At 36.4% G+C, this 22,385-nt stretch overlaps 1 protein-coding gene across 1 annotated transcript; it reads right to left on the minus strand.

The window, feature by feature from the left end:
- Nucleotides 1-8,217: 8,217 nt before the first annotated feature.
- Nucleotides 8,218-8,499, minus strand: LOC145679262 (protein CFDP2-like). Its single transcript, XM_081749849.1, has one exon. The coding sequence runs from the start codon at nt 8,497-8,499 to the stop codon at nt 8,218-8,220; it is 282 nt and encodes a 93-aa protein (XP_081605975.1).
- Between the last annotated feature and the right edge of the window lie 13,886 nt (nt 8,500-22,385).

Below are 22,385 nucleotides of genomic sequence, written 5' to 3' on the forward strand. Positions count from 1 at the left end.
TTATTAATGAAACATTTCTTTACGAAATATGAACAAAATTGCCTGAGGCATTAATGGGAAAACCATCGGGGGAAAGCTCACCCTAAGAGTAAACTACTCCTTCGAACGAGTTGTCATATTGTTAGGTTATTAATAATACGTTTATTTATGAAATGTGGTTGAGAAAATTGTGGAAAAAGAACGCATACCATACAGTAAATTACACCATATATATTTTCTCAGTAAAAATATTCATATACGGTGGATATTTGTTAATAAAATATATATTTATAAAAAATAAATAAAATCGTCACAGCTTTTTTTTCTTGAGAAAGTTGAATTATTTTAAATTTTAATCCTTCAGTAAATTACCCTTACTTTTAGGTGTCGAAGGATATAAAATTCGAAAGATAGTATGTTATTAAAACGTTATGTCTAGAATTCGGTCCAGATACGTTGAACAGTATGGCCTCTATTTGAGTGCATGTAAAAGCGTGACGAACCGAGAGACGAATAGATGGACAGACATCGAAAAATAATTTTTTCGATATGTAGGAGCATTGTAGCTTGAATTCATTGAAATCTGGTATTCGGTTTTTATAACTATCACCACACTTTCTTCTTTCGTCGCTCGACTGTGAAAACGAATAGGCCTATACCGACACGTAAGGTGATAATTTGTAATCCCAAAAATTTAATTTGTTATGTTTAATGTGTTGTCACGCTAGAAAAAAAAGCTTATGCATGTTACATCATTTTATTATCAGTTTTTCACGCTACTGTATAATTCGGTATGATTATAATTAATACCCATGGCATCCTTTGGAAGCATTCGTGTTCCTCACAAATAGAGCTGTTAATTTAGTTTTGTTTAAAGAAAGCATCCTTTATTTCCTTACACAGACTTATGATTGCATTTGTTGCATTTGTGGATATGAACCAAAGGAGAGAGAGAGTCAATACTCTAAAAAGAAACACACACACTGAAACACTAGAACAGTAATTTAACATCAGCTTTTTTTTTTCTTCATGACAACGAGCTATCGCTGTGACTGTGTTCGCCACGCTGTGTGTAAGGCAGCAGGTCGCGCATATTTTGTTTTTTTTACTGTTCCTGACTCACAGACACTCGCAGTGAGTTGAAGTTACTTCTGCTGACGGAGAGGGAATGATTAAGCATATCATACCATAAACTGAAAACAATCGCTATTAGTAATAATACACTAATTCTAAATAAATACGTCATCAGAAAAAACAAAAAGTTATTTCATTATTATATTGTTTCGGTTCTTATTAACATAAAAATTATACACTTTCTACAATGTTTTTTAAAGAAAAAATTGGATGGGATCGCATGGGATTCGATCTGGTGTGAAAACAATATAAGAATTACTAGTCCGCCACTCTACCCACTTGACCACACAGACTACCTTTTGTTGCCTGTCTTTTTCTTAACAAATAAATGCTCATGGCTATAGAGCATGTCACTTCCAAACTTAAGACAACAGTTTTTCTCTTTGTTTCTATACTTCCGTATAACATCTTGGTTACAGAAGCTAATTTATATTTGGTAGACAATTTACACCCTAGATTTAAGCCAATAAATGCAATATATTAGTCCACTTTCCAGTTCCTTGATTCAACTAAAGTTATTCCCTCTGCAATCGTGCTGTGCTACTGCAAAAAATCCCTCGAAAACATTATTGCCAGTATACACAAAACCGAACATAATTTTGTTTTTTGCTTCTATTTTTATTATTTTATTATATTTTTTGGAAATATCTCCTTAGATGGATTGCTTTCTATTATCTCCACATACTAATAACTGAATTTTACCCATAAACATAAGGAAAATGGAATAATTGCGAAAAATCGTGAGTTACAGTATACGCGCAATATTTTTTGCGCACGGGAGTACAAAATGCAACAACTGGGCACACGAAAGCTGTAGAAAGGGAATTTTTGTTGTTGTTGTTGTTGTTTGCGTTCATTGTGATTCAGGTAATGACTATTTTTTTAACTTGTTGATTGGGCCTACCATAATCTCACTTCTGTATACTGTTCAAGCAATGAACAAAAGGTATATTTTTAGTAAAATTAACTATTTATTACCTGTGTTTTAGCATGTGAAGCAGTTGGATAGTTTTAGTAAATTGGCCAGCTTGCCCCTCATACGGGGCACATTTTCCAACGTCACATGATCACACTTAACCATTGATAGTGAAAATCAATTTCCATTTTGTGAAACAATAACTGTTCCACTTCGCTCATAAAGGTATAAGGAATATAATGATATCCTGCTTACCTCTAAATACGTTTCAGATAAAATACCACACATGCAATTAAAAAAGTTGGCAAATGTGCCCCGGTCTCCCTATAATTTGAGGGAGTTTTTCTATTGAGTTGTGCTGTCATTACGATCCTTTAGGGGAGTAATGGCCAATTTGCAATGCACTAGGGGCCAGATAAACATTAGAATCATACTTGGTGGCCAGGCAGATTATAGATAAATAACTAAAATAATAAAACGCAGTATAACCATGGTAATTGAAGAACGATTTATTATTGTTAGTTGTTTAACCAGAACTTGGCGTGATTCAGGCGAATGTTCATTGTATTTCTTCTGATGTCTTATGATCTAATATTTTTTGAGATCGTATTCCTTAAGAATTGATAAAACTTGGAGACAAACTAACAAGGGAAGTACTTGAAGTGATACGAGGGGATCTGCATGTGTTATATATAGGTCGTTGGAAAGGTCACATCGAGTACACTTCACATGTTAAATATCTTGCTTGAATGGGACCTGTGGGGGCGTAGTGACCATTTGAAGAGGGCATGCTATAAAACATAAGAAAACGTGTACAAAATAGTAAGTTATGATGTAATTGTTTTGAGACGTGGCACATATAGGTTTAAAAGATAGGTAGATACGAATCTGTTATCAAATATTTACAAATCAAAATGGCGGATCCAACATGGGGGATACGAATTATAAAAAAACAAGCTATGGATCTGAAATTGTGTATATAGAGATATTCGACGTCGCTATATATGAATAAGATACCAAAGTGTAAAATTCAAAATGGCGGATCCAAGATGGCGCACAAAGTGCAAAAGTACAGAATGGAAACATGCGCATCGAGATGAGCCTGGGCTCCGCTTTGATCTTCTTTTGATTTGGAAAAGCGTATCTCGTTCTCGAATTAGAGACGAGATTGAGACGAGGTCGAGACTAGTCTTGGTGTTGGCACAATCCTGCTCATGAGAGTGGACATTTGTCACACATATGGTTTACAAACGTACACGGTATTATTTGAAACCGGCAAGATAGTTGTAGAAGCATAACGATGTTTTAAACTGCAACGCACACTTTTCACTGTCATTGTTCGTATCATCAGATGGTATCTGCAAATAATCGCAGCGTACCCTAAGGCCCCATTCAAACGAGATATTACAGATGTAAAGTGTACTCGATGCGAGCTTTTCAACGATATATAACATATGCGGATTCCCCCGTATTTCTTCGGAGGCGGGGGAGGGAGCGGGATAAACTAATTATTATCTATGATTGCAATCTGTTCGTGTCATAAAACTTTCATGTGCGCTTCAAAACCTGCCCTGCATTCCGTGCCTCAATTTTGGCATGATTGTATAGCAAAACACTTCCCTGTTTATTGTAAAACATTACCTGCCCCTACTTGCCCCGTTATGTACTACAAGTATTTTTCTACTACATGTGTAAGAATCACATACATATATCCGTTCTGTATATATTATTCGCACTTTTTGACCACCACATTCGATCCGTCATGTTGCACTTTGCACTTTTAACATTGAATTCGTACTCAGCGACCGCGAAAACTTCTACCTACCCTCTTTCAGTTCCATAGCAGTGTTTTGCATTTTCTCCGCAATCTTGGATCCGCCATTTTGAATTTTATACGTTTGATATCCGATTCTGTATTAATACATAGCGACGTCGAATATCTCTATACACACAATTTCAGATCCATAGCTTGGTTTTTGTAATTTGTGACCGCCATGTTGGATCCGCCATTTTGATTTGTAAACATTGTCAGATTCGTATTGAGCTACCTTTAAAATCTATATATCCTTTTCCACACGGCAACAGTCATGGCTTCGTTGAGAACACTACTTTTATTTCTTCTTGTACGCACCAACAATGACCTATCACAAACTAAAACAACTGCAAATCGTTGAACGAAACTTACACAATCACTACACAAAAATAATAGGGGACACTTCTATATCGATTTTAATCAACCCGCACAATTGTGTTTCTCCGTGTTGAAAGTGATATACCACGTCTCAAAACAATTACATCACAGCTTCCTATTTTGTCCACGTTTCCTGGTGTTTCAGATCATGCCTTGATCTGATCTTCAAATGGTCGCCACGCCCCCTACAGGTCCCATTCAAGCGAGATATTTCACATGTGAGGTGAACTTTATGTGACCTTTCCAACGATATTAACACATGCAGAACTCTGCGTACCACTTCAAGTACTTTCCTTGTTAAGTATTGAGATTTATTGTACTAAAGGACAAACAAATAGTCGAATTTCCATTCCGCCTTGAAACTAAGATTTTCACTGTTTACTTTCCTGAATTTCGGAAATGTGATAGGAACAAACTTGTTCAAATGCAGCGAAACGATAGAAGACAGACTAATAACTACTGGACATCACACCACAGAGTGTAGGTCGAAAAATATGATAGCACGGAAACAGTGATTGAGAAGGAGTGTAAATAGCGTTGTCAATCCAATTTAAAGAATTCTGCTAGGCAAGTGATAAAACATCGGCAACTACACTGCTAAGTGCCTGAGTCCGCAAAAACGATCATCACTACGATTTGAGTTTCGAGATAGGTATATTATAACTCCCAGGTTCACTCTTACTATTACATACTTGTATGCTGGTACCAACGGTGTGTTTCTGTAATCTAGCTATTTTGGAGGTAAGACAGTATGGTTTCGATCGGCGTATACTATGAGGATTTTGCATAACAGTCTGCAAATCCGACAACTGAACCGGGTTCAAGTTCTTCTCGTTAATTCGTAAGTTGTTGAAAGGGCATGGATGGATATGTATAGTGAAATGACCCCACATGAATCTTGAGATGACAAGTGGCTGGTATGTAGGTAAATCCAAGATACACTAATCTCTCACGTTTCAAACCTCAACTCTAATTAGTTCATGAGAAATTGCACAAAATAGGAAAAGTGGATTAATTTATTTCTCAAGAATGGTTCGATCGATTTTGTTCAAACTTGGATGTATGTATAGTTGTATACCAGGGCTTTATTATTATTATTATTATTATTATTATTATTATTATTATTATTATTATTATTATTATTATTATTATTATTATTATTATTATTATTAATATTATTAAATATTTTGTCTATTGGGAGGTCCTGGAACTAATGATGTTGTTTTCTTTTTTCTTCTTAAAACCATTTCAGACCTGATTTTTTGTTTACTCTCCGGTGTTATTGTTATTTTGAATTATTATTCTTTATGACTTAACAAATGAAATACAACCGTCAATTCGTTTGCGGATGTCATATTTAGAGAATTATGGACGAAACATTTTGCGTGCATAAGGGTTGAAATACGTATGTAAAATAAAAATGGGATTAATCGAACACATCATTTTGATCAATATAGTTTAGAAACTCAAAATACATCACTAGAACACAAGGAGAATTTATTGCAAATAGCTTGTTTCGCCAAGAATAAAACAGCCTACGTGGGTGAGCTTTGTCCATTGTGATAGCTCCTGCAAGTAGTCTACAAGAAATGTGCATTGCTTCCTGACAACAGATTAAAACACCACAGAAATATTGGAAAGTGATTTAGAAAAGTTCAAAGAATTCTGACATAGAAACCCAGCCATTTAGAATCCTCCAGAGTAATTATATTAAGCTTAAAACTTAATGTACACAAATGTGACCACCAGGTCTGAAAGGGTTTTGGGCCTGGAAATGTTTCTTCCACGTTTCTCGATTTTCAGCTTCCTTTTTCAACTCCCAAATTTTCTTCTAATTTTCAAGCCATCGATCAGTTGTGTTCTTCTTCTCCCTACCCCTCGCTTTCCTTCCATCTTTCCTTCTATGGCGGTATGAAGACAATTTCTTCGCAAGATGTGTCCCATCCAATTGGCCTTTCTACAAAGGATGGTGGCTAGAAGCGTCCTTTTCTCTTCTATTCGTTTTAAAATGTTAAATGTTTCTTTGGCTATGTTAATTCTCGACCTGATATATCTTGTGCAATACGTGTCCGTCAAAATACTTCCCAGATGTTTGAAATGGTCGATCTCTTCAAGTATTCTTCGTTCTACTCTGATCCGTAAGGGCGAATTTCCACGTAATATTCCCATGACTTTCGATTTTTCGATGTTGATTTCCATTTCATATAGTTTCCCAGTGTCAAATACTTTGTCAATCATCTCCTGTGGTCCTTCTTCCGTTCTAGCTATAATAACCGTATCATCTGCATACCTGATCTTGTTCATGATCTGCCCTCCAATCTTGACATTTCCAATTCCCGTTAATGCTTCCTTCTTTAAACATTCACTATAAATGATGAATAATTGAGACGACATACTACATCCTTGTCAGACACCTCTTTCAATCTCCACACAATTGGTTTCTCCTTCATTGAAGCGCATCTTGACTTGTCCTATGTACAAGTTGCGAATGAGGCATCGGTCTCACCAGTTGACCCCTATTTCTTCAAGTATTTGCAAAAGCTTCTTCCAACCGGCCCTATCGAAAGTTTTTTGCCAGTCTATGAAGCACAGACACAACTCTTCCTTTATGCCCAGAACTTGTTCTGAGATAATTCCCATCAACACAATGGCATTTCTGGTGCCTTTTCCTTTCCTGAATTCGTACTGATCTTCCTCCAACATCTCTTCTATTTTATCTTCCAGTCGCCTGTTCAGTATGCGCGCAATTATCTTTCAAGTGTGGGAAGTAAGGCTAATGGCTCTATGATCACTGCACTTCTTTGCTTCCTTTATCTTGGGTGATGTAATCATTGTAACATCAAGAAAAGTCTTTGGCCATTCTCTATTCAGGTAGATCTTGTTAATAAGTGACGTGAATACTTTCAATGCATTGTCTCCAAATTCCTCTAGCAAATCTGATGGTATGTCGCCGTCTCCACTTGTCTTTCTCCTTCGCATGTCCTTGATGGCTTGTACTACTTCACCTTTCAACTGGATCCTTTTTCATCATCATTCACCTCTTCCTCTGCTTCAAACGCAATATCTTTGGGGCGGTTCTTTTGGTCATATAGATGTGTTATGTAATCCTCCCAAACTCTAAGAATTCTTTGATGGTCAGTGACTACATGACCATGTTCATCTTCGAATCCAAATGTGCGTATGCATTTGTTAGCTTTTCCTCCTAATTCTTGTGCTTTCTGATACATGAGATCATATCTGTCGCACCGTTCAAGTTTCATTATTTCTTCAAGTATGTGTTCCACTACTTTTCTTTGGCTTTGTCCATCTCCGTTCTCAATTCATTCAGCCTTCTGTATTCTTTGATGTCCGTGCTTTTCGCCCTTTTGCGTTCTCCCATCTTCTTAAGCATCGCTTCAGTTACCAACGGTTTTCTCGATCCTCTTTCCATCTTGCCAATATTGTTGTGGAGTGCGTCAAGTGGAATCTATTTAACTATTCCCCAGCTATTTTCTACATGGTCTACCATATCTTCAATCGCGCAGAATTTTTCTTCAATCTCTTCTTTCACATCATTGTCCATATTTCTTAGTCGCTCTAAGTTCCATTTTCGATTTCTCATCTCACTTTTCTTGATTGTCTTTAACCAGGTTTGCACTTCCGCCACTAGGAGGCTGTGATCCGAATCTGTATCCGCTCCCGGTAGTGTCTTCATGTCTTGTACACTATTCCTGAAACGTTGCTTCACAAGAATGTAATCGATTTGGTAGAGTTTCTTATCTCCTGGACTTCTCCATGTGTACAACTTGGTTTTTCTTTTCTTAAACCACTTGTTCGTCATAGCCATATCATTTTGCCTACAGAAGTCGATAAGCATTTGGGCCCGTTCATTTCTTCAACCTAGTCCAAATGGTTCTACCACCTTATTTGCGGTTCCTTCGCCTACTCCGCTGTTAAAATCTCCCATTACTATGGCGTCGATCTTACCTCTTCCCTCCTGATGCAATATGTCGCTAATTTAATCATACAATAATTCTACTTCATTGTCATCATGGTCGCTTGTTGGCATATATACTTGTATTACCACAATACCCACTGGTTTTGCCCTTAGTTTTACAAACATCAAGCGGTCACTCCAACTCCAGCCTTCCACTTTGGTTACAATTATTGCTACTTCGTTCTTCATTGTTAACGCCACCCGAACAGAAATTGTGTAATTTCCCCACACTGTCTCACTTTTTCCTGGCCATCTCACTTCACTTAAGCCCACCATGTTCACTTTACGTTTGTCCATTTCCATTTTTTAAATTTTCAACTTTCTCCATACGTCGTTAATTCCGTACGTTCCAGATTCCTATGCTGAAAAGAAAGCTATTATTATTATTATTATTATTATTATTATTATTATTATTATTATTATTATTATTATTATTATTATTATTATTATTATTTCTTCCTCTGATGATTCTTCCCGTAGTATTCCCCACCCGGAGATCCGATCTGGGGACTATTTTGCCTCCGGAATTTTTTACCTCAGGAAGAACCATCATTATATTTGTTCTCCTCCTTCGTCCCTTCTGGGAAAAAGATAATGTGGTAGTATTTCCATTTCCTTTCCACATCCCCATGCCGTTGACTACCTGGTGGGTCATCTGCCTTTAAGAGTTTCTCCTTCTAAGGGCAAGAATATGCCCTGATCTCCACCGCTCATCTGCCCACCGAAAAGACTTGGCACTTGGTAGAGACTGACTGCTTATCCCGGGAGTCAGTCGGTTCCCACCTACGTTAGCCCCCTACGACGTTGCCCGCCTTCTCCCTCGAGGAGGTGTAGGTTGGGATTTTCCCTTCGTTGAGGATGAGACCCGAAGGCTTTTCTTAAACCTCTCCAGTACTTTTAGGAAGCATTGGAAAAAGCTTTTAGGAAAAGAAATAAAATTAACCATTTCCAGTTTCAACATTTATCGCTAATGAACAAAGATGGCAATATATAGTGATAAGCGGCTCTCTACAATCGATTCAAGGTATCATGAGAGCACACCATCACAACTCGCAACTCTCTATCAAAACCTCAAGTGATTTAATTTACTATTACTTCCGGTTTCAATACTGATTTCAGTAGAACAGAAACGGTAAAAGATATTGATTCAAGTTTTTGCAATCGATTCAACTTCGGAAAAGTGCTTTCTTTCTACTCTCTTAACCCTCAATTCAAACTGGAAGTGGTTCAAATTTAAGATTTCTGGTTGCAATGTTTACCGCCACATATTAAGAACAGTAAGGCATTCCGAGTACTGGCTTTCTGATATGGATTCAGCCCCCAAGAAACAGGTTCTATCTTTGATCTTATTGTTCTATTGCAATCAGCAAATATAGATTTACTACTTCAAGTTTGAATATTGAATTGCCATACTTTGGAAGTCCAATATAGTTTCACAGTGTGAAACGAAACTCACTTTTTTGATAAATTTTTATCTTAGGACAAGAATACAGGATTTTCAATAGAGAAGTGGGTGACCAGTCCTTCCTTTAATTAACACTGTAATTAACTTTTTTCAATCATACACGTACGTACACGACCCCCTACATGTTCATTTATCAACTTTGTGCCTGATGATAGATTTGAGCAGAGCTTTTTTGACGTAGAATTAGGGCCGGTGTCACCGGGATTTTCTATCCCTGGAAAGTTTTACCCTCTGGAAATCTTTACCCCCCTTGTCGGTTTCTGATCATTTCAAATTAAAAGTCAGAAGTCATATTAAAAATTTGTATCATTGAATACGATCTCTGTGTGTCACCTTGAGGAAGATTGCTCTAAGTCCAAACTGTTATTATGAGGTAATAATTCCCTAGGAAATTATTACCTTCCTGTCGATTTCTGGTTACTTCAAAAACAAACTTAAATGTTAAATTATAAATTGATACCACTCCGTGGTTCCTCTTAACAGACGCAGTCACTTGGGAAAGATGGCTCCAAGTCCAAAGATTTAATAAGGGGTAATAATTCCCTAGGAAATTATTCCTCTCTGTTGGTTTCTGGTTACCTCCAAAACAAACTCAAATGTTACATTATAAATTGATACCACTCCATAGTATCTCTTAACAGACACAGTCACTTTGGGCAAGATGGCTCTAAATCCGAAGATTTGATAAGGGAGGTTAATAATTCCCTAGGAAATTACCATCTCCATGTTGGTTTCTTCGGAAACAAAATCAAGTGTTTTACTATGAAGTTATACCTTTGCGTGTTCTCTTTACAAACACACTTACTGTGGGAAAGATTACTTTATATCCGAAAATTTGATAGGAGCAATATTTCCCTAGGAAATAATTACCCCTGTCGGTTCGTGGTTACTTCAAAGACAATCAAATGTTACATTATGTATTGATACCATTTCGTGTTATCTGTTGAGAGACACACTTAATTTGGGCGTGAAGTTCTGAAATCTTCTTGAACTTACTTTGCATGACTTGATATTTTAAGTGTACTCCACGATAATTCTGACCTTGAGGCTATTAAAAATAATATAAATTCATTCTTATGTTTTTTTCTTTTTTTTTTTTTGTAAATTTTTAACCAGGTGCCTTTCGACAGTTGCTATTTTAACTTATTTGTATTTTAAAATTTGAATTACAAGGATAATAATTAAATATTATCCGTTTATTCGAATGATTAGTTTTACAGAAGCATTTCAGAACTTTTATTAAATTTCGAAACTGGAAAGTTATTGAAGAATCGTAACTGTTTCCCTCGTAATTATTTCCATATAGGCATCGCAAAATAAATTAAATCGTTCGGAAACTACTACGGATACTCCTATTCTTGAAACAATATTAGTCAATCTCATTTTCGCGAGAAACTGAACAAATTCATCCCATCTCCTTTACGTACAAAGCGAATAAATCGCATAAAGCTTAGAGGATCCACCCTATTTCCTCTTATTTTTCGCCGTAAGGAGATAAAGAAGAAAATTTTTCAGTCACGTCGAGAGTGTGATTTGGCGTTTAAATAACTGTGACAACGGGCGAACTCTAAAAAGAGACAAACCGGGACGGGTAAACAAATACAAGTGTTACATAAAATCATAATAACTAACGCTGTGTTGTCAAAGCTCTCGTATGTATTGGTGTTGCAGACTCCATTTTAAAATAAGCAGAATTTGTGTTGGGTCGTTTACAGGATTGTATGTTCATAAGTATTTAATTTTTAAATATGTTTCTTTTGTATTAGTCGAAAAGGCAGCGGCTTTATGGCTATGTTATAGAGCCCTCCTTGATGTGGAGCTCAAAAGTTTGTCTTTACATAGGACACACTAATTGTGAAAATTTGAGTGATGCATTATATGCTCTATGAAAAGTAAGATAGAAACTAAGGGTTTTGTACTAAGTAAGCAAAATTAGAAGCTTTGTAAATGAGTACTTTGTCAAAAATTATTTTTCACCAGTACCACGGAGCTGCTATTGCTGCGTGGTGAGTCATTTTGTATAGGTATCCGCCAACGCATCACAAAACTTACCTTTTAATTTGCGATATTCCATATCACAGATTTATTTTGGGATATAGCACCAGCGAGGCAAATTTTTTGTTTCGCAATATTCCTCAGTTTTTGCAATAGATTCCCTAAAAAAAAGTTCGTAATTCATATTTTGCGTTGCGTTGCAGTACATTGATATTGCGAAGAGTGATATGGAATAAAGCCCTTGGAGGAATATATATTAGAGTAAAAATAATGATTTTGCATCAGATATGTCAGGGCTCTGAAACATTGTAGGGTTTTGAAACATTTCTTCCAATTTGCTTAGTAGAAGTGCTGCCTTCTGTTGTTCCTATGTCAACTATTCTTATCTTCCTCGCTAACTATATTTTGTTCCTCGCAGTCACTTATAAATAAGTTTTATCACAGTTTATTACCCGTCATAATAATCACTTCCGTTTAATAAAAACAAAGGAAGTGTAGTTATTTGACAACTATATTAAACAACACAATTAGTATGCTACTAAAATGACTTCCCATCATATCAGGTAGAACAAAATGTAGATATGTAATAACGTCTTTACAATCCTTTCTTTCGGTTGGAAGACATGGTTCTTAGTCATCTAGGTTATTCTTCTTTCACATGTTGGTATTAGAAGAAAGTTTTCCTTGCTTTGAAGTTATTCATGATTATATATTATAGTATTTTTCATACTAAAAACTTAGGCAACACTAGATCTGCATAACACCTTTCGTCGCCTTGTAGCCTCTGACCCATCCTCAGTGACGTACGATTAATATATATTTTTACTATAATTACACCTAATTAGATTTTATGTCCTACTTTTACATCTGTATGCTTGGGGTCCAACTTAAACATGAAAGCGAACTTTTAATAAATTAACACGAATGATTGTAAACTAACCTAAATATTACAAATAACGCATAAGTATTTAATAAATAAAGTGTTATTCAATAAACAAATAAATAAACTTAAATTAATTATTTAACTCAATTGCTTCAACTTAATTGCATTGAAAATTATTTGATGTAGTAGCATGTGCAAACTGGCAACAAAGAGGGATTTTTACCTGTTTCCCTGTTATTCCTGATGGATTGTAACCCTAAACAAGAGGAATATTTCTGGAAGTGGGAAGAAGGTACATAACAAGTTCTATTATAATTGGATAAGTTTCATGTGGGTTATCGTGAGACACACGAGAGGATAGATAGAAAGATACCAATGGAGTCGAATGATAGAAACTTCGGTAAGACTAGTTTTATTTAATTTTCTAACTTCTAATTTGAAATCAAAGTAACAGCAAAATTATTAAACAAATTTAACTACAAAACATTTACCAGCATCAAATTATTAGGTAGAAATTGAACACAATACAGTGTCTCTTTAAAGTTGATATCAAACTGTATTAATTAAAACCGTTTGATCTGAATTATTTTCCTTGGTAACCGATAATAATGACAGAACGAAATCGCCGTCAATATGAATGCATTCCATAATTAATATTTTTCAATGATGCTAAATTGTATTTTAACATATGACTGTATATTCGAAGTAATCAGAAACTGAAGAGGGAGGGAAAATTTTCCAGAATAGTAATGTGTTAGGGAGAAACCAAGAGTACAAAATGAGTGCGACTCCAGAGAGAAAATATTAAATTGTATTAATTAATATCGTAAAACTTAATTTGTATGGGAAGTAAATAAAAAAACTCTCAGCGTGTTACACCATCGAATAGAAGTTAAATGGTTTCAAAGTGAGAGCGTCATACACGAGATATACAATTATGTTAATTAATCCTCTAACTTTAGACACTGTCTGTAAAGTAACCAGAAACAGACATGGAAATAGTCATAATTTCCAAACAAATTTCACATCCAGCAAATTATTGTCTAGAAACCGCAAGAGTCCAAATCGAGTGTGGGTCCTAATAGTTTACACTTAATAGTTTCAATTAATACCATGACCGTATCTTACTTTTGAGGTAATTAGTAGCTGACAAAGCCTTAGATTTTTCGTTGTGTTTCAACTAATCAGAAACTGACCAGTGGAGGCCCCTCCAGTTTTTTGAGTGACAAAGTACTTGAAGCTATTATTTATATATTTTTGAAAGTTTATAGTTAATTGGTGATATACTTATCAAAGTTTGGGTTTTGGTTTGCCCCCCTACTTTTCATTTCTACACCCGCCTCTGAAACTGACAGGAAGAGTAATAGTTTCCTAGAATATGTATCCCAGAATTTTTGGACGAAAAGTATGACAGCACGAACTGAAAATATGTCATTAGGCATACGATAGTAGAAAATTTATTATAACACCGACCTTTAAAAAAAAGCTAGTAGCCTACAGGGTGAAATATTTTCAGGAGATTGTAAGAAAATAAAACAAATTTCTTTTAAGAGATTGTCTAATGTATAACTAGATTGTCTAATGTCTCTAAAATTATTATAATAAATATTCTAATATCTAACATTGTCTTTCAAATAACCAGAAAATGAAAGAATAATATTCTAGAAAAAGAAATCACTTCCCCCAAGCAAATATTCGTACTTAAAGCTAACTTGTTCAAAATGACTGCCAATCGAAAACGGTAACATATAATGATATCCCTTTGTACTTTAATATCTAACCGTATGTTTTAAGTAGCCATTAGACGAAATAGCCACACACTTTTGGATTGAAATAGAAATGGGACAAAATAACTGTGATTTCTACCAAAATACATAAAATTATATTAATTAATGGTAGCGTCTAATTTTGCCTTTGAAATAACGACAAACCGACAATAACGTCCTACGAAAATTTTACATCCTTACCAAATTCTCTAATATGAGTCATCTTGCCCAAAGTGAGTGCGCGTGCTAAGAGATGTTACGGAGTGGTATCAATTTATAATGTAACATTTAATTCTGTTATTGAAGTAACCAGGAACCGACTGCGAGGTAATAATTTCCTAGGGAATTATTACCCCCCCCCCTCCACATTAAATCTTCGGATTTAAAGCAATCTTGCCCAAAGTGAGTGCATCTGTTAAGAGATACTACGGAGTGGTATCAGTTTATAATGTAACATCTGAGTTTGTTTTTGAAGTAACAAGAAACCGACAGTGAAGTAATAATTTCCAAGGAAATTATTACACCCCTACCAAACCTTCGGATTTAGAGCCATATTGCGCAAAGCGACAGTGTCTGTTCGCTTTAATTAGTATATTTGGAGGTCAATTAATATCAAGAAAACAGTCATTTATTTTCCTGACCATCGGCGCAAATCTGTCTTCAACATGAGGGACGGATAAGACCGTTCCCATATTATATATATATATATATATATATATATATATATATATATATATATAAGCGATGCTCAAAATATTTAAAACAATGCTATGAAGGATCAGGGGAGCAAAATCGTCTTCAGTGGCGTATTTACGGGGCTATCAGGCTCAAGCTCCCACCGAAATAAATTTGTTAGTTTTTCGCATTCTATGTGTAAACAACAATAATCCTTCTTATCATTTCTAAGAATGTCATTGACTTTCCATTATCTTATGCTCTTTGTTCACAAATAATACTGTATTTGTCAAATTTCATTCCATGTAAGAACTACGTCCTTTTGTTCTTTCTTTCGTCCTTTCTACTTTTCTGTTTCTTTTTCTTGATGGACAAACACCGTGTGCGTGGGTTTTCTCGGGGTTCTCCCGTCTCCTCCCATTTTCTTCATTCCACCATTTCATTCACCACTCATTATCACTGTCTTCTTTAGCCTCACCGGCATAACCGTGGGACGTAAAACTCAAAAATTTCATTTCATTTCATTTTTCTTTTTCTTGATGTTACTTTCTTTCGTTTCGCCTATCATACTTTATCGACCGTTGTCAGTTGTGATTCAAATCGGACGCCATTAGTAACAGCAAAACTAAGAGGAGTTGATAAACGAAACTGGTGTTCTACACCAACTTACGCGGATATCAACATGACGGGACTTTTGTTATTATAACAAAGCAAAAATTATATCGTTTAGTTATTTTTAAAAGAAGGAAATGTTTGAATTAAAGAAAATCAAAACGGGGTAATAATTATCCGAGAAAATTAGGTAGGCCAAGAGGATGCTTCCTTTTTCTTCTATGAATAGACTGTCATTATAACTACAATTTATGCATAAATTAAAATATTTAACTCTCAAATTCAGGTGGCCAATTTCCCACTTCCTTTCCTGTGTTGGGCATAGCCCCTCAAAACAAAATCCTAAATACTCCATTGGTTGTCTTCAACATTGGGATGTAAGCAGATTTGAGGCTTATTCTAAGGAAGAGAGATGAAACTCACATTACGGTAGATGAATTTGATTTCTGAGGTGAACCTGTTGTAGAGTATATTATATATTATGTGATGTAGATGAAATAGTAGTACATATCAGTATTACAAATCACTGTCGTGAATACATTCTGAAATCTGAATACATGCATATTTATAATTGGTATGTTTCTAAGTAGGCATCCACCAAGATCCACGTTAATATTGTTTTATAATAATATAATAATATAAATAATGACCTCCCAAAAACTATGAAGAAAGAATATCAATTATGAATGACGCAACAATACTCTTATTTGAGTAAAATGGTGATAATCTCAGTAGCATTACAGGAATCGTTACAGAAATCTGACGCATGTCATATATTCTTTAGTTAACAAATGTAACCTTAAGATTATGTAGAAAACATATTCCAGCAATTGAATTCTTTTCTTTGCTTACGAAGCATCCTCTCTCAAAAGAAAACTTGGGGACACGCGGAAATGCCTAAGAACAAACCATGGTTCGACCACGAATGCATTAAACTAGCAGAGAAGAGAAAACAGGCACAATTTCGCTAGCTACAAAATCCGAATGAAATAATTATACATTTCGTAGACATCAGGCGGGAAATTTCCAACAGTTTTAGAACAAAGAAACGCGATTTTTTGAAAGCTAAAATTAAGGAACTTGAAGGTAATAGTAAAAAAAGAAACATTCGGGATATGTATAAAGGGATCAACGAATTTAAGAAAGGCTATCAACCTCGTGCTTATATTTAAAAAAGCTGACTGAACAGTTCTCACTGATACATATAGCGTTTTAAATAGATGGAAGGATTTCTTTGATGATTTGCTTAACAAGCAGCCAATAACTAGTGTGCGTGGAGAAAAGGAGATACACACCGCAGAACCGTATATTCCAGAACCCAACCAAATAGAAGTAGAAATCGCTATTAAAAAGTTAAAGAAACACAAATCTTCGGGTGTAGACAAAATTTAGCTGGAGGCGAAAAATTATGGAACAAGATACACAAACTCATCATCCAACAAGGAAGAATTGCCACAAGAGTGGAAAGAATCAATCATTGTTCCAATCCACAAGAAAGGCTACAAAACTGGCTGTAATAATTATCGAGGCATCTCTTTTTTGTCAACATCCTATAAAATCCTTTCAAACATTCTATTAGCAAGATTGACCCCATAAACAGATGAAATTATTGGACATTGTTAGTGCGGACTTAGACGAAATCGATCAACTATCGACCAAATAGTTACCATTCGCCAAATACTCGAAAAGAAGTGGGAATACAATACACCTGTGCATCAATATTTATTGATTTTAGAAAGGCTTATGACTCGGTTAGGAAAAAACATTGTACAATGTTCTTACAGAATTTAGAATGCCGAAAAAGCTCATTAGATTAATTAAGGCATGTTTAAATGAATTCCAAAGTAAAGTCCGGGCAGGAAAATGTTTGTCGAGAATGGCCTGAAACAAGGAGATGCGTTGTCGCCATTGTTATTCAACTTGGTTCTGGAATACGCTATAAGGAAAATCAAAGATTACAACCAGGGCCTAGAGTTGAACGGTGTTTACCAGGTTATGCCGTACGCTGATGATGTAAATTTAAAGGAGATGATAGGAGAACAATAGAAAGAAATGCAGAGGTCTTATTAAACGCTTGGAGGGACATGGGTTTAGAAGTAAATGCAGAGAAAACTAAATACATGGAAGTGCGTCGGGACCGTAATACGGCAAATTACGAATATGTTAAAATATTAAATAATGCTTTTGATAAAGTAGATACTTTCAAATATCTAGGATCAATATTAACAAACGAAAATCATATTCAAGAAGAAATTAAATGTCTACTAAAAACAGGAAATTCGTGTTATTATTCAGTTCAAAATCTCTTGTCGTCGTTAATTCTGTCGAGGAATTTGAAGCTTAAAATATATAAAACGATAGTCATGCCTCTTCTTCTGTATGGTTTCGAAACATAGTCGCTTAATCTAAGGGAAGAACATAGACTGAAAGTATTTGAGAACAAGATACTGAGGCGAATATTCTGACCCAAGAGGAACAGAAATGGGGAATGGCGGGAACTTCACAACGAGGAACTACATAATTTATATGGATACCAAACATTTTTAGGGTCATCAAGTCCAGGAGGCTTAGGTGGGCAGGTCATGTAGCTAGGATGGAAGAAAGTAGAAACGCTTTCAAAGTCTTGACTGGAAGACCAATCGGAAAATGGTCATTAGGAAGACCAAGGCGCAGTTGGGAGGACAATATTAGGATGGATCTCGCAGAAATAGGAATCCAAAGTAGAAACTGGATCCAGTTGGTTAAGGATAGAGGTCACTGGAGAGCTTTTGTAAAAGCGGCATTGAACCTCCGGGTTCCATAGGCCATCAGGTTGGTTAGCTTACGAAGCGTGAGTAGATGCCTAGGCTGATACTACAAATAGATGAAATGCGCAATTTACTGAAAAGATGAGTTCTACTGACATTGGGTAGTCTATATACTCTTGGTATGCTAGGGCCTAGGGGAGAGGAGGAGATAAGATTTCACATCAGGTTACGTCACGCACACCTTCATTTTCATCAAAATGGAAAAGCCAAGGGAAACCAATTCCATCTCACTTTCCTTTATGGCAGTCGAACACAAATAATCCAACTTATGTGCAAAAAGCACTTTTCAAATCGGATTATTGGGATAGCCTCCAGTTCCAATGTTGGGGTGACATGTCCTTCCATTTCCCCGGAACTTGTGCCCGTACCTACAGCTGAGACAACTCTCCAACATGAGGAGAGGGACATATCCTCCTCTGGCATTTGTTGCAAGTTGTGCCCAAGTAGCAGAAGTGGAATTATTGCATATTGATGAGCCTACTACAGCACTTATATACAGGGTGACCGCGTGACTATGTTACAAAATTTAAGGGATGATTCCTGACATGGAAACAAGAAAAAAAGTTCAAATAAACTTTTGTCCACGTAAATAATTTCGGAGCTACAAGGTGCCGAAAGCGTGGGAAACTGACATTCAAAGCTCTATAGCTCGACTATGGTGAATGATAGAGCTAATGCGGCATGGTCACGTCAAAGACACCGAAGCTGCTGTATTCAAAAATGCTTAGGTCGAGATCGTGCAATTCGTGCACAAGGGATTTCCCAAAGGAGCGTAGGGATTCCCGGATAATCTGTCAAGAAAGATACGGATGAATAGCTGTCCCAACTGCTAGCAATAATGCGTCTGTACTAAGTCGATATCTCGCACAAGCACAAAATGGCGAACAGTTTTATACGTGCCATGTGTGGTTGCATAACGCGCACTAAATAAGAATGGGAAACATGAAAGGAAAATGTGAATAATTTAGTACAAATGTTAAATACATGATATTACGCTGTCCTATCATTGAACATACGCATTTAATAAAAGGCAATAGTCATGAAACGTTCTAAAATGTTGTAAAAGGATCACACTATTAGTCTTTCTTTCATGTATTGTTGTCATTGAAAACAAATAAACAAAACTGAGCGAAACAACCATAATGCAAAAGAGGTTGTTTCCTAAAAACAAAAGTCACAAGAATGGGAATAATGTCTTCAATCAACATTTTACAGCAGGATTGAATGCAGCCAAGAACATCATCAATTACCTGTAAACGAGACAAATCTCCCAATTATCCTACAATAGGTGATGGACATGGCGTCCCTCTACTTCAACACAGGCGTTACAGCGTCGCAGTAAGATCTGACGCATCCGCTGTAACAACCCAGGATCTGTTCTTATAGTATCACAGACAGCGAGTATTCGTGCTAAGTTCTTCTGCGTTGTCTATAGACGTTTCATAGACAAGTGTTTTGACATGACCCCACAAGAAAAAATTAAGTGGATGCAAATCTGGGGAACGTGCATGCCAATTACAACGACCGCCTCTTCCAATCCATCTGTCACGAAACGTTTGATTCAAATACTCTCGAGCACTAGCTGAAAAGTGGGCTGGGGCGCCATCATGTTGAAACCACATCCGTTGACGAACACCGAGAGGGACATCCTCTAATAACTCTGGAAGTATGTCTCGCAGGAATCTCGTATACACTGGTGCAGTTAATCGTGGTGGTAGTAAATATGGACCTATTATCTGATCACTGATAATACCCGCCCACATATTTATGGCGAATCGGTCTTGGTGGCCCCTTTCCACAATTGCATAAGGATTTTCGTTTGCCCATACATGACTATTGTGACTATTAAATATCCCGTCTTTCGTAAAACAAGCTTCGTCGGTGAAAAGCAGGTAGGAAGCAAACTGTGGATCAATTACAGAGCGTTGGAGAAACCACTCTCAAAACCGAACGCGAGGTTGAAAGTCAGTTGGACGTAAGGCCTGAACCCTCTGCGGGTGATAGGGGTGTAACTGTTGCTCGTGTACTACTTTCCAAACAGTATCTTGTGCTACTCCCCTTTCACGTGCTACTTTCCGGGTACTTACTGTTGGGTCTTGGGTGAAACGGTCAAGCACTTGTTCTTCAAAGTTCGGAGTACTTGTGGTTCTTCGTCTTCCTTGGTCGTAGTATTGAGGTTGTAAATTCCCCGTGTCTCGTAAGCGTTGAAAAAGTCTGGCAAACATAGTATGGGCTGGATGTCTTCTTTCTGGATACTTCAGTCGATATTACCTATTAGCTTGTCGACTGTTGCCATTTGCTTGACCGTATACAAATATCATGTGCGCAAGTTCTGCTATCGAATACTCCATTTGATCTCACATTCGAACAAGCAAAGCACAAACTGCACTAATGAACTCGTACGCTACGAACAAAACCACATGAAGAATGACCTTCCACCTTCCACAACACCTTCTAGTAGGGTTGTCTCATACTTTCCTTACCTTCGATTGTTTTCTACGACAGAAGGAAGAACAAATGCTTGTGATCGAACCTGCAAACTGTGGTGTACTTCAGGTGATAGCACCGTCTGTGAAAACAAAATATCTTCTAAACGATAACAATACGACATGTTAAGCATTCTAGACAAAATCTCGGAATTAGTCCTGCAAAACATCGGAAGCAGCGACTAAAACAAACGTCCTGATAAATTGTTTTTCCTTGTTCTTTTTCAATGTTCGGGTAACGCACATTACGGCTAATGATAAGAAACGGATATTTTACTGTTGTTCTCTGGCAGTGGTCAAATTAACATGGGATGGTGGAAAAATCCCCCTCTCGTAAAAAGTATCCTCGGCTCGTATCATCAAATGAAATAAAGTTTCTGCCTGGAAGAAAGCACCCATATCCCCCGGTTTTTCCCCTTAGTTTTACTTGCTTTCAATGACAAAACTACATGAAAGAAAACAATGATAGTGTGATGTTTGTACAACATTTTAGTACGTTTCATGATTATTCCCTTTATTAAACGCGTCTATACGTACAATGAACAGGACAGTGTACTATCATGTATTTACCATTTGTACTAAATTATTCACATTTTCCTTTCATATTTTCCCCACTCTTATTTAGTGCGCGTTATGCAACCACACATGGCACGTATAAAACTGTTCGCCATTTTGTGCTTGTGCGAGATATCGACTTAGTACAGACGCATTATTGCTAGCAGTTGGGACAGCTATTCATCCGTATCTTTCTTGACAGATTATCCGGGAATCCCTACGCTCCTTTGGGGAATCCCTTGTGCACGAATTGCACGATCTCGACCTAAGCATTTTTGAATACAGCAGCTTCGGTGTCTTTGACGTGACCATGCCGCATTAGCTCTATCATTCACCATAGTCGAGCTATAGAGCTTTGAATGTCAGTTTCCCACGCTTTCGGCACCTTGTAGCTCCGAAATTATGTACGTTGGACAAAAGTTTATTTGAACTTTTTTTCTTGTTTCCATGTCAGGAATCATCCCTTAAATTTTGTAACATAGTCACGCGGTCACCCTGTATATATATATATATATATATATATATATATATATATATATATATATATATATATATATATATATATATATATATATATGTGAGTGTGTGTGTGTGTGTGTGTGTGTGATAGTGTAATAGTGTGTGTGTATAAGTGTTAATATATAAGGTCATTGTGAATACACACTTACTAAATAAAGTAATTAATGATACATTTCTTTAAGCAGTCCAGTGGCAGATCTAGACCGGGGCCGGGGGAACCTAGACCCCCCAGTTTTTTGAGAAACAAAAATTATTGACGCTATTGTTTATATTTTCTTTTGAAAGTTTATAGTAAACTCATGATATACCTATCATTGCCTGGTTCTGGTTATCCGCCCTGTTTTTACCTTCTAGATCCACCTTTGAAGCAAACACGTGCATCATGATTCGTAACTTATCAATCTTCAGGAGAAAAAGTTTATTTAA

Source organism: Thermobia domestica, chromosome 2 (genome assembly GCF_964235325.1).
Source record: "Thermobia domestica chromosome 2, izTheDome1.hap1.1, whole genome shotgun sequence".
Lineage (NCBI taxonomy): Eukaryota > Metazoa > Arthropoda > Insecta > Zygentoma > Lepismatidae > Thermobia > Thermobia domestica.

What these genes read in the sequence shown, in the direction of transcription:
- LOC145679262 (XM_081749849.1), bottom strand. Translation starts at nt 8,499, where the DNA reads ATGGAAATGGACAAACGTAAAGTGAACATGGTGGGCTTAAGTGAAGTG.